A 17,664-nucleotide genomic window follows, 5' to 3' on the forward strand; every position below is an offset into this window, starting at 1 on the left:
GTCCACAGCTCTGTCATTGACTCTCCCTAGAATCGCCGTGCATTTTACTCAACACTCAACATATAGAGGCAGCCAAACTTTAAAAATACCAGCCAATCAGCTCAGACAAATAAAAAATTAATTCCAGGCGCTATGCCAGATTACAATAGAAACTAAGTAAAACAGAAGAAGAATGTCAAGACTTGACGTGTACGGGTATATCTAAGTAAATACGGCCATGACTTGGTATATCCGTCCCAAAAAACATGTTCGCACTTCGTCTTCAAAATCAAGTACAGCATACAGCTACGTGATAATCTCCCCAAAAACGCCTTGAACAAAGAACATCGCCTATTCATTTCACTTCCCCCCTCCTTTTTTAGAACAAAGGAAATCAAAAAAGAGTAAAAGTAACAAGAGGGAATGTTTCTCTCCTTCATTGCACCTACACAGTGTTGTGACGCCAGTCATCCGCCGTTCTCTCCGCAATCTGCTCCTGTCTCCGTCTTGCTTCGCCGGCCAATTCTCTCATCAGGGGCTCAATGATTCCCAGGCCGCTTACATCGTCGGCCCTGCTCATCGTGTCGCTGCTTTCGCTGTCATCAGACGCAAGCTTTCCTCCAATGAGTCCTGCCACGATCCGATCTCGGGATAGGCTGGCTCTCCTTGTGGGTGTCTTGGTTCGTTTGGAGCTGCGAGCTTTACGTCCCGCGCTTGCTGAGCTGACCTCGTCATCTGAAGCCCAGCCTCGACCTTCGCCATCTACTTGTGCAGCTTTGTTGATGCGGTTTGACGTCTTAATATTGCGACTCATATCATCCAGGACGGGCACCAGAGCGCGCAACCAAACATCGCCATTGCGCTCCAGCCGGCGTATACGGCGCTCTACATCTCGGAGACGGTTTTCGTGGTACGAGTCATAGAGCCGTAGGATTTGCTTGTCCATCAGGTTCCGCTTGTGCTGTAAATACAGTTCGCTATCCATATCACGAGAGAGCCGCAGTTGGCTCATATCAGGTGAAGAGTGAGAGCTTGATGGAGGAGAAGATACCTTTCCACCGTTCTTGTCTTCTGGCAATCCAGGTGAGGGTTGGAGATCAACCACAACGACAATGGGAATAAGAGTATTCAGGGATGACGTTTGAGGTCGCTGACTCTCCTCTGCGTCTGCATTATTTTGTGATTGCTCTCCGTCTTCGTATTCTTTCTGTTGATCTTCAGACTTTCGTCGCTGCAACTCTTTGAACGCCTTTGCAGCTTCCACGTCTCTCCTCTTCTTGTCTCGAACCTTCTCGCGGCGGCTTTGGATTGAGCCTGCTGTTGATGGGCGAGAAGGAAGCTCCTTGTTAATTGCTAGCATTGATTGTGCAGATACAGCTCTGCGAACGCTACGCTTGGTACTCCTTGAGGATCCATCGGTAGATTCCTCGGTGATCGGAGAGGGAAATCCGATGCCTGGTTTGTATTGCTGCTTAGCCCGAGAGTCAGCCTTCCCCGGTGGCTTCGGAAGCGGCTTCTTATTGTATCCGTCCCGAACGGTCTCGACGTCTTTGACTACGCTCAACAGACCATCAATGGATGCCGAGTGTGCAGGGTGACGGTGCCTCGGGCCGGTAGGAACAACCATGCTTGAGGGTCTTGCCGGACGCTGCTGGTTGTTTGGCCTGGCCGGGCTCTTCGGAGGTCCCCAAACAACCATTCCTTGCGCGTTAATGTGCGGTGGGTCAGTAATCTTTGGAAATATACTGACGTAACCTGGTGGCTTGTTCTTCGCTTGGTTCCTGGCACTTGGCCCCATAGATCCTTCTGTCGAGTACCCCGTGGATTGACTGCTGGATTTGTGGTGGCTTCCTATAGTGCTTTGCGTATAGTTACTCCTCTCATCCAAGCTCGATGAGATGGACTGCTGTGACAAAAGGCTGGAACGCTGTGTGGAAGGGGCCTGAGGCAATGGAGAAGCCTCATCAGTCGCAGTGGGGAAAACAGTGATGGTGCCATTTTCCCCGGAATGTGTCTGGACGGCAAAGTTTCGTGGGAGAGTTGCATACTCATTCCTTGTTCCCCCAACCCTTGCACCGGTGTTGTTATTCACATTGGCAGGATTTTGTGTTATTGAGTCGGAAGCAAAAGGCATGGCCTCGAGAGGGATCGAGATGGCGATGTGCCGGTGTCCTCCAATGGTGACGCCTGACACTGCCGAGTCTGGTAGCTGAATGTTTTGGGGAGGCCTGGGAACCGATTTACTTCTTCGCTTCATGGCCATGAATTTTGACCATTTCGACTCCCGATCCTTGTCGTCTGCGTGACCAAAGGGAACGGACATGTAGCTGCTCGATGGGGGTTCGTGATTCTTCAAGAAATCGGCTAAACTCGTAGTATCATCTCTGCCATGATGATTCATTCGATTGCGAGGACGATCTTCTAGATCATCAACACCGCGGCCATTGCCCTTTCCGTGATAAGAGCTTCTCAAATTCTTCAACGCCATGACTGGGTCAATCACGGATGATCTCCTGTCTTTTTTGTCCAACAACTCGATACCAGTGCTATACCGACGGAAAATGACGGGATTCGAAGCAAGTGGTGATGGAGGAGGGTTTTGGTCCCCCACCCAGGGTGTGAGAAATCTTGAACCAACAGATGCCGCCATTGCTTCTTCTTTCGAATGGACTGGGCTAGTGGACAAATATCAGCAGCCAACAGCCGGACTGTACACACACAGAGAGAGCGCTTGTAAAGGTGGCAATGCCCTTGTGTGTTTGCAACCCGCCACTCGCTTTCCAGGTCTCTCCCTGACCAGGAACCGTGATAGGATGTCTGATAGAAAACCTGGTGGCTATGGATTCTTGCAGACTAGGTGTGTAATAGCGTGCATACAAAGCGCATACACCCAGCAGTAGTCTCTAAGGGACCGAATTGTCACTCGTGCGGGCTCTTCCGCCCTCGATAGGGTAGATGTATGTCTCAGTCGTCGGTTGCTGAGGGGTGTGGGAGGATGATGTACTCGTATGCTGAGAGGAGAGATATTGGCCGACAAGGAGTAATAGTCACGGCCGAAAACAAGGCCGGTATTATACAAGGGCAAAGGAAAAAGAAAAGGGAACCAAAAGAGCGAGCGAATGAGAGACCTGGTTCTGTCTAGAATCGAGCGGGCCTTGATATGTCTGTGGATGTATGGGGAAGAGCACTCGTAAAGTGAAAAAAAGAAAATACTAAAGGCCAATGATTGGTTCACATTAGACCAAGCGCGAGGATGAAGAAGACGAGCAGCACACACAAGTGGCAACTCTGAGCACAAAGAAAGAAGAAAAAGAAAGGAAGGGAGAGAGATGGCGTTAGCCCGTAGCTCGCCAGAGCGGAGGCAATGGAGATGAAGATGATGAAGAACAAAGCCCTGAAGATCACTTTACGGCCGTGATCAAAGCAATGTCTTTAACATGGGTCGTCTCCTTAAAATATCGGGTCACTTTTTGATGAAAGGGCCTTAAGCTTCCCAGCACCCTGGCAGTTGACTTGACGAGCCCCCCAGGCCCCCGGCTGATGAGCAGGCAAGGAACCGAGCTATCAAAGGGAACCTCCAATAGACAGCGGGTATCTCCAGAGCCAATTTAGCTCGCAGAGTGGTCCTGTCTTTTGGTGGCGCACTCCGCCATCATAGCCCATTGGCCGTCTCGGTCTGGGACCTTCAGACTAAACCGCAGTGACGATGTGCTATTGAATGTGCTTCCTTTTTGTCGTTTTATTCAGCAGGATAATGGGCGGCGGGGAAGCGGGATGGGAAGCACTTGGCCAAGCAGCCACTTCTCTCTTCTCCCCCCTCCCTCTTTTGCTGAATCGGGTCCCCATCATTGTCCAACCCTGGCCGCTCGCTTGGTTTTGGGGACGGTTGATCGCTTAAACTGAACATGATGCCAGAAAAATTCTCGCCCAGGTCAACCAGGAGCATTTATCAACCTTGCCTTCACACGTGTGCTTTGTCTCCGGCTGCCCGTCATCTACCGACTCCCGACTGACTGGCTGAGGAGCAAAAGACGAGCCGAGATGAACCAAGCGCGATGATGACAACGACTGGCGAGGTGCAGGGATCAAGGCTCCAGTTCGCTGATTGCCGTGGAGTCGTATATTGTGACAAGGGTTGGTACTGTCTCATTGCGCTTGGCTTCGTACTGTGCTCCGCACTCTGTACTGCAGGGAGCGCTCTTCTGCAAGAGGGGAGGAGGCAGACCGCAGAGTTGTACGAATCCAAGTCCAGTATGCCATTGTCCGGCCCATCTTCTCAGCTGAGGTGAAGAGGCTCGCTGCATCGCGTATCGTATCCAGCATCAATGGCTGCGAGCGGGCGGCTGCATTGTGTGAGCTGCTAGTACTATCGTATCCCGCTGGTTAGCTCAAGCAGCGAGCTTGTACAGTAGGAGCACAGTAGGGTACTGACAGGTAGCAGGAATATTTCGTCGTGATCCATGGCGGCAATGCAAGGGACCTGGACCTGCAGGCGAAATTATCCACCCCGGGTACGAAGTGGCTCCTCCACAGGAAATGTCCGCTCGGCTCTGCTCTGCCCTGGATTTATTATGCCATGCTTCCTGTCCAGTCTACACCGTTGTCAAAGCTGACACGAAGCGAACATGTTGCCCGGGGCAAGGCCAAAATAGAAGGGTCCAGACAAGTCCAGCACTACAGCATGAGAAATCAAGAGAAGAGAGAAGAAGGAGGAACAATGAAGCCATCGAGAGAAATGGTCAGACTTGCTAGGTGGTAGCCAGGTCCGGCAACCAGCCACTGGCTAGGTTGCAACTTCCATTATGACCAAAAGGTCTCTAATCAGGCGCCACCCGCTGATCTGGCGCCCTTATTTCACACCAGACAATTTCCCCTCTTCATGCTCAGGTCAGGGCGCGGATGGCTTCCAAGCTTCCTCTAAGCTCGCTCTGGAGGCCTGTTTCAGCTCCAGCTTGCAGAGTCAGACACTGTCTCGTCATAATCATGGGCAGAGAGTCATGAACAGAGAGACTTGCTATTAGTGCGAGTACTCTGCAGGTTTCTTTACGGAGTGTGTCTATCCATCACATCATCCACTGACAGCAACTACGAAATGAAATCAGAGGATGCGGTTCACTAGGAAACAAGGCCCGAGATGGTGTCACTCTCACTCCTGCTAACTCCTCCGTAGGTCAACCTGAGATCATCCTCAATTCTCCCCAAGCCGTCCAAGTCACCACCACACACGAGCAGAATTTCGTATCTCTTAGCGCTCTGTGCAAAAGCAAGCAAGCGCCGGCTCCGCAAAACCATCTCCCATATTAACCACTGCTGATCCCCATGGGCTTCTCCACCGAGACTCGGCAATCGATTTGCTTTTGGCAGCAGCCTCTCGGCGACCCTAAAAATCCTGGACCGACACTAGACATCTGGCTGACAAAACTTGGCTTGCTAACTTGCCTGGCGTCGGTGACCAGGACGCAAGGCAAGGTCCCCCAACTGATGTGGTGAGCGGAAAAGTACCAAACCTAGCCAACTGTCTTTCAGCTCTCAGGTTGGAGACAGTACTTTGAGTATTATCTCATGAAAGCTCTCGCTGTACATGTTCGTGACTGGCTTGATCGAGTGCGAATTCCCACCCAACTGGGCTATGTGTTTCATCGTTCTCGATAGCATTCTTACCAGTGTAATCTCTGCATAGTAGTAGCTGCGCAATAATTGTATATGCTGCTGAGAGGAGTAGCTAGTCCATGGTCACCACTCCCCAAGAACTGCCTTGACTTATACTCTTCCTCAGCTTATTCCATATCTAGGATTCGAATTTGTCAAAAGAATGTCAAGCTTAATTGATGTTTTAGGGAAAATCAGGGGAACGAGTAAAATGGTATGTCACGATCGTCTCCAGTATGTAGAGCTCAAATACCTACTACAGCATCTTGTCTTCAAGCACGATTACCTCACTCTGAATATCATTGTTCAATCACCAAGCATAGCCGTTTCCAAATAAACATAGCCATACATCTTCCGTAATTAATAAGAAAGTGATGGCTCTGTCCGCATCATCGTGAACCAAGCCAAAACTCCAAGGATAAAAGTCTCCATGCCATCATATCACCAATCCCGCCCAAATCCTGTCTAATTACTATCAAAAGTGAAAGTATATGCCTCGCCCAGTCTTAATCCATTAGAGTAATATATCGTGACCGTAAATATCTCATGGTTCATCTGCGTTGTCGCTCGTCCCTCTTTGCAATCCTCTCCTCTGAACCCCCTCTTCTTTTATTTTTCTTCGCGGTAAATCTTCTATATCATAAAGATGAAATATCAAGGAAACAGATATAAGTATCTCAATAGTAGAAGCTGATAATGCCATTATCGAGAACTCGATGATTCGGTATGAAATTGCAGAAAGATGGCGGTCGGGACGCTCGTTCAGTCTGTCAGTTGACGGGTAATGCAAAGCGGCAGTTTTGCATCTCTCCTATTTTATGATTGCCCGTTCATATCCCGCAACCTCGCTATGGCTGTGTGTTAGTAGACATCAAAATCTACTTGGAAGGGTGCTTCTTACAATTGACAGACAGCTACGGCCACCATCCGGTTTCTTTTCCATTACGCGGTCCTTCTCTCCCCAAATAAGGAGACCAATAACGAAATAGGGAAAGCATTAACAAGCGATTTATAGTAGAAAGTTTAGGAAAGAGTGCGACCCAAGAGGCTCCCGGAAAATGCGGACATCATTCCTCTGGCCATGCTGTTGTTTGTGGTGAACCTATTGTCCACCTAGCAAGATGATTTTAACGCCTAGCAATGCCCGTTCTACAAGCTCCTACCATCTGCTAAAAAAAAAAAAATTGTTCAAGAAAGAAAAGAAAAGAGAATCAAGGAGAAGGCCATACTATTCATCTCTTTTTAGGGAGAAATGGGTTTGGTTTCTTCTTCTTCCGTGGACCCTGCGGTATTTGTGGATTCGCCTGCTCGTCACCATCAGCAAAGTCAAAATATACGAAACATGATCAACCATTACTCACACTGCTATTCGCTGTTGCAGGACCGGTTGGCGGCGCCGGCCTTGGCATTGCCGGAGGATCAGAGTTGATAACCGGCGGAGGCCGTTCTGGGGGCACCATCCCAAGTAATGACATCGCAGAAGGATCCGTTGGGGCTCTAATGGGTCTGGGTCTCTGGCCAAATTTACCCATGAGACCACCGCTCGGCCGCGAATTATCATTCGCAATCTACGCCTCTGTTAATGCACTTCTTGGACATATTTGTATACGTAAACCTCTACTTACCCTCTTTGTTACTGTCTGGCCGGCCTCGGGAGAGTCCAATGGTCGCTTTTTCGCTTCCATACCGCCTGATGTGTGGATAACCGGAGGTCCATTGGAGCGCGGCGTGACGGCATCTAACCCAGACGATGTTGCTGGACCCGGATTTCCGTTATTAGTAGCGCCAGCCGGTGTACCAGTAGGCTCCTTACTGGCCGTCTCCCTCATGACAACATCCATCTGCTGAGGGGGTTGCTGTGGAGGGTTTGTCGGTGTTGAAATCCCCGAGCTTCGACCAGATGATGGCGTATATGCGTCAAGCCTCGCTTTCTCAAGTGGGCGTCGGAACATGGAGAGAATGTCACCCTTTGTATACCGGTCTCGGTCTTGGGCGTCGACGATCAATTTGCGCCAGAATTCTCCCTGAACAAGAGCTCGCGAGTCACCCAGAATCCACAACGACGACTTTGCTCGCGTCAGACCAACGTTCATACGGCGAATATCCGTCATGAAACCAATACCGCCAGTGGAACTAGCTCGGACACAAGAGAAAATGATAATCTCGCACTCTCGTCCCTGGAAAGCATCCGTTGTGTTGAACTCGATGATATTGGTGATATTTTCACCATACCGGGCCTGGAATCGAGACCGCAACTCGTATAGCTGCGCCTTGTAAGGCGTAATGATGCCGATCTTTCGCGTCAAGTCACACTCATGGTAGTCCCTGCTGAACCTTTCGTACATTTGTAGCGCCACTTCAAGCTCTCTTGTATTGACAAGAGATTGGCCCTTTCTACCTTTTTCTTGAACACCCTCGACATCGAAAAACCGGTAGGGAGCAAAGAGGGCATCTTTATGCCATGGTGCCTGGCGAAGCTGCAGCATATCTTGGCCGTCTTGTAGTTGGGATTCGTAGAACTCCCTGCTGGGGAATGAGCTAATCTCGGGGTGCATTCGGTACTGCATATCAAGCAGGTGAATCGACTTTGGGTGGTTTTGCTGCATTCGGACAAACAAGCTCTGATCGTAGCCAAACCGCGCCGCGGACTGCGACAGGACTGTAGGAGGCAATTGCTTGGGATCTCCGACCAGAATACACTTGCAGCATCCGTATTTCAATGGAATCAAGGCGCTCAGCTCCACGCACTGAGCCGCCTCATCGATGATGACTGTCTCGAATTCTACATCCAAGTTTCGAAACATTTCGTGTCCACTTCCGCTGAGAGTCGCGCACAAAACGTGAGCAGAATTGAGAATCTCCTGCTGAATCTGCCGACGACGTAGTTCCATCTCGCGGGCTATCGAGTTGCCGCTGTCTTTATTGGCATCGATTTGTTTTCCGATTTGCATTTGCTTTCGCTTCAGCTCATCAAACTGCCTTGACAGAGAGTTGTACAACGATCGGTCATCTTGGGTACGAGACTCGTCCAATCTCGGCCGGAGCTGCGCTATCTGCTCCTTCAGCTCGGCGGCTTCTTCGTGCAGCTTGTCTCTGTCCGCCTTTGCCTTGTCCTTGGTTGTATCCCCTTCAAGACGGGCTTTCACCAGTTCATCTAGGGTAACGTCTTTGACTGCGGCGTTAATAGCTTCGCTTCTGCCTAGACGAAGGACATTGATGTTTCGCGTTTTGCCATTCACTGTCTTGATGCCACTCTTCAATCGGAGCACCAATTCATCTACAGCGGCGTTACTGGGCGCGCAAACGAGGAGCTTCTTCGGCCGGGCCTGGTTGCCTGCAGGGGTACCAGTAGGCCTCATTGGAACCCCGAGAGGAACTCCTGTTGCAGCGAGAGGAGTTTGCGCAAGCTGATCAGACAGCAGAGAACCGACCATTGCGACGATGGTCTTGGTCTTTCCTGTACCGGGGGGGCTATAATTTCAGAGAAGAAAATAGGGTCAGCACATGCTAAAAAAGAAAGGGAAAAGAAAAGAAAAGACAAAAGAGAAGAGAGGGGGAAGAAAAGATGGTAATCAAGCGATGTGGAATGTCCATGTTCTTACCCTTGGATCAAGGTGAAACCATCATTCTCTTGTGCACCAAGTACAGCGAGGGCTTGACCTCGGTTCAAAGCCCAATTACCCATGTAATTCGATACGCGTTCTTCTCCGTAGCGCAGAATTGGTGATGGCTCTGCCTTCAAGATCTCGTCCATAAGATCATAATACTGCAGACTCTCCAGGGCGGCATACTCTCTCTCTATGGTCGCCATGTTGGTGATTTTTACACCATATACGGTAGCGCCAGGGGTCAGGAGGGGCGAGAGAGGATTACTACGAGAAGCTACGCGATACGTCACCTCGACGGTGTCTTTTTTATAAGTGATACGATGGACTCGGGCCAGGCAATGCTTTGCAGTTTCATCCACCAGGGGATTCTCCGCCTCAGATACAAGCAGAATATCGCCCTCAAAGACACCACGATCCCGCTGCGGGGCTACGGGCATTGTAAACGTCACTTCCAGGTAGCTGTCGACGCTTGCGCGGCTGGCAATCTTCATGCCAAACGACTGGGCGGTTATTTCGTCCTTTGACGTGACAAAGGAGCGCCAGGCCTCCGATGCAAGCAACGGGAAGAAGGTCTCTTGATATGATCTTGGGTCAACATACTTGGTAGCAACCTCGGAGGCCTTGGGGCCGTTTGGAGGGTCGTTGCCACCGTGGAATATGTCCCAGGCGAGAATGGTATTGTGAAGTCGATCCATTGGAGGGATAAGCCGGGCTCTCATCTCCTTGACGGAGCGCTGCTGTCTGGTCTTCTTAACTGGCTGTCGCAACTTATCTTGCAGGGCCTGTCGGCGCCGCTTCTCAGCGTCGGTTAGGGATTTCGCGCCTCCCGTGCTCAACGCAGCAAGCTGATTGTCGGCATCCGAGTCGTCGCTATCGGCCTCGGATTCTTCGTCAGAACTGTTGACCATGATATCACTTCTCGAATGATCCTTGCCGATAAGGCCAAGGCCAGCAATGCCAGAGCCTTCGCCTTTGACAAACTCCCCGCGAAGCGCCCGGGCCCGCGCAATCGCCTCGGCATCTCGCTTCGCCTTTTCGAGCTTTTCTCTCTGCCTACTTTCCTTCAGTGCAGATATTGCCTTTTGATCAGGTATTTTAGCAGCCTTTGCTCTAGCCTGACGGGCCTCGATTTGCTTGAGCAGTGGGTTTTCGACTGATCTGCTGAAATCCAACACATCGTCTCGGGTAGAACGTCCAAGCTTAGATGTAGTTGTAGCTGAAGATGAGGCAGTTGCAGGCGCTGATTTTGACCAGGCATCAAGTTTACTCTGTTTCTTAGACTTGTCCTTGAGTGCCTGTTCTTGGCGTTGCTGTGCACTTGTTGCTTGTTGGTAGATCTGCACTTCTTCATCGGTTTGTCCAAGCGCTTGGAGAAGTTCTGCACGTTGTTGGTCGGTCAAGTTTGTGGATCGTACGTATTTTCCAGGAGTGGCTGTTGGCAGACAAGCGTCTGTAATGAGTTTACGAGAGTTGGGGTTGATCTCGAGGCCATTTTCTTGAAGTCGTTTAAGGATTTTGCAAAGAACACGAACTGTAACATCGACGAGCCAGCGATCTTTGAGCCGAATCATGTTTTCCATTCCACGAAAGTTGTCTTTTGCTGGGGCTAAGATTCTGATCATCATGTCCTTCTCACTCCGACCAAGCGCCGTCGCAGAAGTGAGGAGGCCATCTTCAGCGATGAGACCTTCGGCGAGCTCCATAATTTCTCGGCAGAATTCCGTCATGATGGCATTCGGGATGTAAAAAGACCATGTCTCGATGTTGAGGCAAGCCTTGGAGACAAAGCGCCACTGCTCGTTCCACCAGCGCAGGACGGTGGCGGCCGATTTGGAGTCGAGAGTTCTGACTCGAAGGACTCCCGAAGAAGGGTCTGCGAGGCCTCTGAGAACATCTCTACTCATATTGAGTAGAGGTTTGATCGGGCCCCATGGAAAGGGGGGGCGAAGGACGCGTTCCAGGGACCAGACAATGGATGCAAGCGTCTGATCTGGATGGTGCTGCGTCATCTGTTCCAGAGCGCCACTTCGAGAAAGCTCCCCGGTCCAGCTCTTCAAAACTTCTGCAGAAGCCTCTGCGAGATCTGAGTTCTCGTGTACGGACAAGGCAGTGGTGACTTGGAAGGGGAGCCGATCAGCATATAAATCATTCAGATCCGTGACATCAAGCTCAGAGATGCGGCCGAGTATTCTAGCAAGCACATCTGCTGTGTCGCCCAGCGCCTGGTTGAATGTTTTGCCAGAGTCGTCGAGCTTGTTATCGTTCTTTCGCGGTCTGATCTGTTCCACCGCAATGAGGGGCGCTAACGAGACAAAAATATCCTTTGCGACGGCAACTTGCTCAGATGATGTATCAAACATCTCCAATACCCCTTCCCAGAAGGCTTTCGAGTTCCTTATGATGGCTGTTTGGAGCTGCTTGGTGGCATGGATAGCTTGATATTCCTCAGAGAGCAGTTTCATGTCCAGCTTCATGGCAGAGCTCATAACTTCTTTGGCAGCTTCGGCAACCTTGAACGTAGTCCAGCCTTCAATCTCTCCATTTCGACCGGATGACTTCATATTTGCCAGAATCAGGTTGAGATGCTTGACGACAAGACTCGACGCAGCACTAGCGTAAAGATGTGTACTTCCCGACGTAATGAGAGTCTCTGGATCGAGAAACGACTTCATAGTAAAGGTCAGTGCATCAAAGCCAGCGCGAACGCAGGCAGCTTGGCCAGGTTCGCCAATGCTCGAGTCTTTTGCTAGTGTTTCGAAGAGAGTGTGCATCAACACCTCGCAGGCATCATATCTGCGGTCGCGACTGAGGGACTGAAGCCAAGGCTGGATCCACGAAGTGGGAAACGGCGTAAACTGAGACGCAAGGTCAACAACAGACCAGCAATCTTCTAGAGACTGTCGCAGAAGAGTCTTGTAGACGGGGCTGCCGAATAGTAAATCGGCAATCACATTTGGGCGCGCGTCACCGACGACGTCCCAAAAAGCCTTTGGTGACTTCTTCAACAAGCCGCAAAGAACCTTGATAGTGATCACAAGGACACCTTCGGACCGACAAAACTGGATATGTCGAAATAGCAAGTCGTATATGTTGAAGCTCCCTGATGGAATTTCGAGGCTGCGGAGGCGGCTCAGGATGATTGCGTCATTGAGTGTCCTGAGGATACCTTCGAAGCCTTGCCAGAAGCGTTCAATCTCGAGATAAATTTCGCTGGTAGCCTGAGAAAGATCCTTCTTGCTGATGTCGTCTATTGAACTGACGAGACCATCGTTAACGGCCCAGTCGAATTGCTCCTCCGTCATGCCGCCACTGTCAATGTTTTTCCAGTTCTCTGCTGCCCATCTTCGGCGGTCTTCGTTCTTCTGGTCAAACAAGAAGTAGGTCATTCCTGGTAGCGGGTCCTTGGTTCCGAGCTTGAGGTATGTTTTTCCCTGCAGGCGCATGAAGACATATTGGAAGACGGCCCGTTGCTCTGCGTTAGCCAAGTAGGCCACGCAACATAGCGCCTCGTAAACGGCGATATGGACTTCGGTGAGGTGCTCGCCAAATTGCGATTTTTTGAAAACGGCTCCAGATTCTTCAATCTTTTCTATGAATTGCTTCGCCCAGGTCAGATTGTGGTCGATCCGGTTGACGTCGAGGTTGACTAGCAAATCACGGATCTGCGCAACAGCTTCTTCGTTCCATCGCCTAAATGGGTCACGTTAGCGACTGCATACAATCCCGGTATAGAAGTGGGTGTAACTCACTCTGAAAACATTTGTAGATGATGCTTGCGCTTCATGTGCCAGTTGAGGACACATTCGGGGCAATATTTGAGACAGTTCTCAAGCCTCCCTGTGAAATCTTCGAGCCATTTGCCGGCTTCCTGTTTGTCGAAGCCGAATATCAAACTGTTCCAGTAGGTGACCTCGATCCGCTTCTTGCTCTGTTCGATCCGAATTTGCTTCTCGTCGATCGAAATCCTCGAGTCGGGATCATCGAGAGTCTTGTAGTTTTCGTCATCATCGTCGCTGATTCGTGGGCAGAGGAGATGGCACTCTGCAGGGATCTGTTGGAATTCTTCGTACCATTTCCCCAGTACCTCATTGATATCTGCCATTATATCGGACTAGCTAGCTACTGAGGCAGAAGCCCATCGCTAGAAGTTTCATCAAACAAGGGAAAGGAAAGGCGGCTTGGGTATGGCTCTTTGCTTCCTGCTAGAGCTGGCACTTGAAGAAGCGAAGAATTGTGGAGATGTATAGAAGGGAAAAAGAAGAAAAGGAAACGCGCGCCGTTTGCACAAAAATATGCGAGAAGATGAAGTGAGAAGAAGAGATGGAAAGTAGAGAGTTGAAAAAGCACGGCGAGATCGCGAACAAAGGACAAAGAAAATGTGGAGTCAATTAGGAAAAAAAGGGTACAAGCGCGAGTAGTGCAGAGGTGTGGTACATGCCCCTCGCGCACCCCCCAGTGACGACAGAGAGGCAGCGCAGGTACCTTTCCAGGTAGATCCTCAGGGTTGATGAGAAGTGTTGAAATTTTCCTAAGGCAACTTGATGAATCATTTGTGCAAAAGACAATGAGGTGCTAGGATGCGGAAGGGCAGAAGTTATAGGGCATGTGACTTTTGAGCTTAGAGGTGCCTCATCACTCTCCGTTATCTGATATCAACTCGCTGAAGAAGCAACCTTGAGGGTACCTGCAACGGTGCTGACGGCGGTACCTTGCTTCCAAGGTTGCTTAATGCTGCCTTCTCCAACGCGCGACCTGCCCGCAGTGATGCGCGTTTACAGGCTTGCGGGCACTTGCCGGGATTTAAATGGCGATTTGCTCAATGAAGAAGCGGCATCCATGTGCAACGAATCGGGTAGCGGGAAATTTATGCTGCTGAATCGCTGAAGAAATCGGCAGCCAAAGATGAGACTCCAAGCGGACGTTCTTACGATGGGTAGGGAAAGGGCTGTAAAGAGCGGGAAAGAATATCATCGTTTCTGCTTCCTGTTTTGATTGAATTCTCCAATTTGTCATGGCCACCGCTGTGAAAATTTAAGAAGCACCTTACCTACCTAGTACCTATATTTTCCCGTTAGTACAGGTACTACTGTAGATGCTCTATGCGAGCGATGATGCTTTCTTCTGCGAGCACCTGCAGCTACCCTGCATGTCAATGATTGGCCAAGTATGGATTGCCTCTTCACCACATGAGTGAATGCAGTGTAATGCCCATGGATACTGGCTCTCTCTTCTTGTTGCATTTCCATATGAAATTCATTTGCACACTCTATAATGATGTTTGCTGCATGGCTTATGTGGTCTTGTTTGGTACATACAGAAGAGTCAATTCGAAGGAAATGCAGACGGCTGGCGGCATAAGCGTAAAAATCTTGGTACTCCCTCTCTCATTCCTAATCCCCCTGACAACAAGCTCACTTTTGTGCCCCTTTGCTTCAGATGCTCTTCACTTTGGTATCACAATTCTGAACATCTCAATTTTTGCTCGCCATGATTGGATAATTCGATAATCCCTGTGCAACGCAACCTATCATTCACTGTGCAATTGCCTCTCGACCTCGCCTCCATGCCCAACTTCAAGTTGCTCTTCTTCGCACGATAATATGGTCATCTTTCTTCCCTCCTTCAACCTCACTTTTTGTTCTTTTTGCCGACATATGAATATTCAATCGATATAATACTCTCATCCCTCTTCGCGAAATGTCACCTCGGATGGTGATTGATCCCATCGGCGATGAGGAAGTACAATTTTTGACATCGAGGATTGCCGCCTCTGAAGATAGGCAAAGAGCCACATCCACAGTTACGCTTGGCCGTGTAAGCGATGACGATGAAGGAGATGTGCAAGAGCTGGTGGAATTGTTTGAGGAAGAAGTCATTGATCTCACCGGGCACGAATTCGAGAATGGCGCCCATGGTCAACTTCACGAAGGCGAATTGCCCATAAAAAAGTATCGCGACCCTCGTTCGGGGGCTCAATTCTCTTGTGGAGACTTGATACAGGTTCGGAACGTTGGGCTTGGGACTTACGAAATCGAGTTTGTCAAAATCCAGCTCATCGCACGAGATCGCCGTGGTCAATACAAGATACGCGGGTTACCCTTTGTGCGAACGAGGATGCTACAGGGGAAGCTGCCGAAAAAAGTCAACGAGATATGCATGATACTTCACATTCAGAGACGAGAAAACGGAAAAGAGCTTCCTGCAGTTCTCGTTGATGTCCCTCCCACCTCGATTGTCAAGAGAAGAGAACTTGTCATTACCAATGCAGTCTACCCAGAACATTGCTACAATGCGGCTAGTCTTGGTTCCAATGCTGGAGGTGAACAGATGCAACATCGTCTGGCTGAAATTCATGGCTATCTTGTCTGTCGCTGGAAATTTACGATTTACTTCACCATGCAACACCAAAGTCGTGCTACAAGGCCGGAAGAAGAAGTTATCGAGCGTGTCCAACTAGACGACGTACCGAGCTCAAGATATCGCGTATCAGACGAGAGACTTTGCAATCAGTGGCGGGGTGGACGCACAAAGGGAGGCTCGTGGCCCTCGAGCGGGTCAGGAATCATTGATCTCGAATCGCGGCCAAACACGACTCGATACCCAAGCAATAGACGAAAAGAACAGAAGTATACATTCTTCGACTCCTTTTCTGGTGCGGGGGGTGTATCTCGCGGCGCCCAGAGCTCCGGTTTCAAAGTCCAGTATGCCGTGGACAAGTGGGATGGTGTTTAGGAAACATATCAGACCAATTTTCGCGACACGGAGCTATTCAAGATGTCTGTTGATGAGTTTATTCGGGATACGAAAGACCGGTTGATGAGGGTAGATGTGTTACATTTGTCTCCGCCATGTCAATACTTCTCGCCAGCACATACGCGCGAATCTGTCCATGATGAAACCAACATTTTCGCTCTCTTTGGGTGCCGCGAATTGATCAACAAGCTACGGCCACGTCTGGTTACGCTCGAACAGACGTTTGGCATAACTCATGAACGACATCACCAGTATCTGAGAGGCTTGATTGGAGACTACACTCAACTTGGCTACTCGGTTCGGTGGAAAGTGGTCAGACTCTGTACTTGGGGTTTAGCACAAGATCGAAAGCGCCTGATTATTCTCGCAGCCGCTCCAGGGGAAAAATTACCCCCTTTCCCCAAGCCTACGCATTCCGAGAATGGAACTGGCGGCCTGCAGCCGTTTTTTACAACTATTCGGAAAGCAATTGGCTCCATCCGTGCTGGTGACGATCTACACAACCTCGACACTGTCAAATATTATCGGCCACGTCGGGCGCCGCTTGATCCAGATCGGCTGGCAGGCACCATCACAACAGGAGGCAGCGAAGTATACTACCCGGACGGTACTAGAGATTTTACTCTCCGCGAATATGCCTGCATTCAGGGATTCCCAAAGTGCCACAAGTTCATTGGGACGAAAACAAGCATAAGGAGGCAAATTGGCAATGCGTTTCCTTCCAATACCGTACGGGTGCTGTACCGACATCTGGAAGATTGGCTTCTGCAGCAAGATAGAATGACACGATATCAACCGATAGCCGATAACGTCCTCATTGTCGACGACTCTGACAACGACAACTCTGATGAATATTTGCGCTGGCAAACATCGCCGGGGGTACCTTCGTCTCCCGAGATGGATGAAGATATCATGGAAATTGACTGTCCACAAGAAAGGCACCAGGGTACTTTTCACAGACGCGGCCACTTTATTGACCTCACATGAGTTGAGCATCCAATAGCCGAGCTATTCTTCTCATATGATATTATGTGCTTGCTGGGTTGATGTACATCTACGGTTTATGCTCTCGATATTTGGCTTGGGAATCTAGAGAAGCCACGAGAATGTTTTAATCATCTTCGGCTTTTCGGGAAGTAGAGCTGAGAAGTGAGGCCCAAATGATTTCTGGCTTTATGTTTGTTGCTTCTACTCTTGGAAGAGAGTATTGGGTAGGGAGAAGTTGTGTGACATAAACATGGAAAGTGAGTAGGGCTTAGCTCGTCTTTGGGAGAGTAAACGCATGATGCCAGCCGTACTCCTATTGAGGGCTGATTCATGCTACTTTATATACCTGTATTCATAATGATAATCTGCCTTGCACCGAATCACTGAACCATCATACAATGCCTCTTGGTTTGTAATGTTTTGCAGCAAGTGACCTCTCATCCCTTTGACCGCTACTGCCTCTCGCCTGCTATCATTTCGCATCGTATGAATCGACCCCCCTTGAATTAGAAGCTCCATACTCTTTTCTCTTCTTTTCCGTTCTTTTCTTCCCATTGTTTCCCAACTTTAAAGTAATTTGAGAGCCTCACTGGCTGGCCAAGATGCTTCTGTGTTCGCTCAATTGGCCGATATAGCGGGTGCAGAATGCCCTAGCCAGGCACCTGGGACTTCTGCCCAACTGACCGCC

The 17,664-nt window shown here is 49.8% G+C and overlaps 3 protein-coding genes across 3 annotated transcripts; 1 reads left to right on the forward strand and 2 right to left on the reverse strand.

Annotated features, from left to right (window-relative positions):
• Positions 1 to 424: 424 nt before the first annotated feature.
• On the reverse strand, positions 425 to 2,629 carry T069G_01779 (uncharacterized protein; the record flags this gene model as incomplete). The annotated part of the gene is made up of 1 exon (XM_056168989.1): positions 425 to 2,629. The coding sequence occupies one exon, from the start codon at positions 2,627 to 2,629 to the stop codon at positions 425 to 427; it is 2,205 nt and encodes a 734-aa protein (XP_056034305.1).
• A 4,231-nt stretch (positions 2,630 to 6,860) lies between these two features.
• On the reverse strand, positions 6,861 to 13,338 carry T069G_01780 (AAA domain-containing protein; the record flags this gene model as incomplete). Its single annotated transcript, XM_056168990.1, has 7 exons — positions 6,861 to 6,932; positions 6,990 to 7,196; positions 7,254 to 9,007; positions 9,056 to 9,099; positions 9,231 to 12,336; positions 12,403 to 12,926; positions 12,986 to 13,338. 7 exons carry the CDS (start codon positions 13,336 to 13,338, stop codon positions 6,861 to 6,863), a joined length of 6,060 nt encoding a protein of 2,019 aa, XP_056034306.1.
• Positions 13,339 to 14,933: 1,595 nt separating this feature from the next.
• On the forward strand, positions 14,934 to 16,976 carry T069G_01781 (c-5 cytosine-specific DNA methylase domain-containing protein; the record flags this gene model as incomplete). Its single annotated transcript, XM_056168991.1, has 3 exons — positions 14,934 to 15,050; positions 15,102 to 15,932; positions 16,002 to 16,976. 3 exons carry the CDS (start codon positions 14,934 to 14,936, stop codon positions 16,974 to 16,976), a joined length of 1,923 nt encoding a protein of 640 aa, XP_056034307.1.
• Positions 16,977 to 17,664: the final 688 nt, after the last annotated feature.

Source organism: Trichoderma breve, chromosome 1 (assembly GCF_028502605.1).
Source record: "Trichoderma breve strain T069 chromosome 1, whole genome shotgun sequence".
Classification (NCBI taxonomy): Eukaryota; Fungi; Ascomycota; class Sordariomycetes; order Hypocreales; family Hypocreaceae; genus Trichoderma; species Trichoderma breve.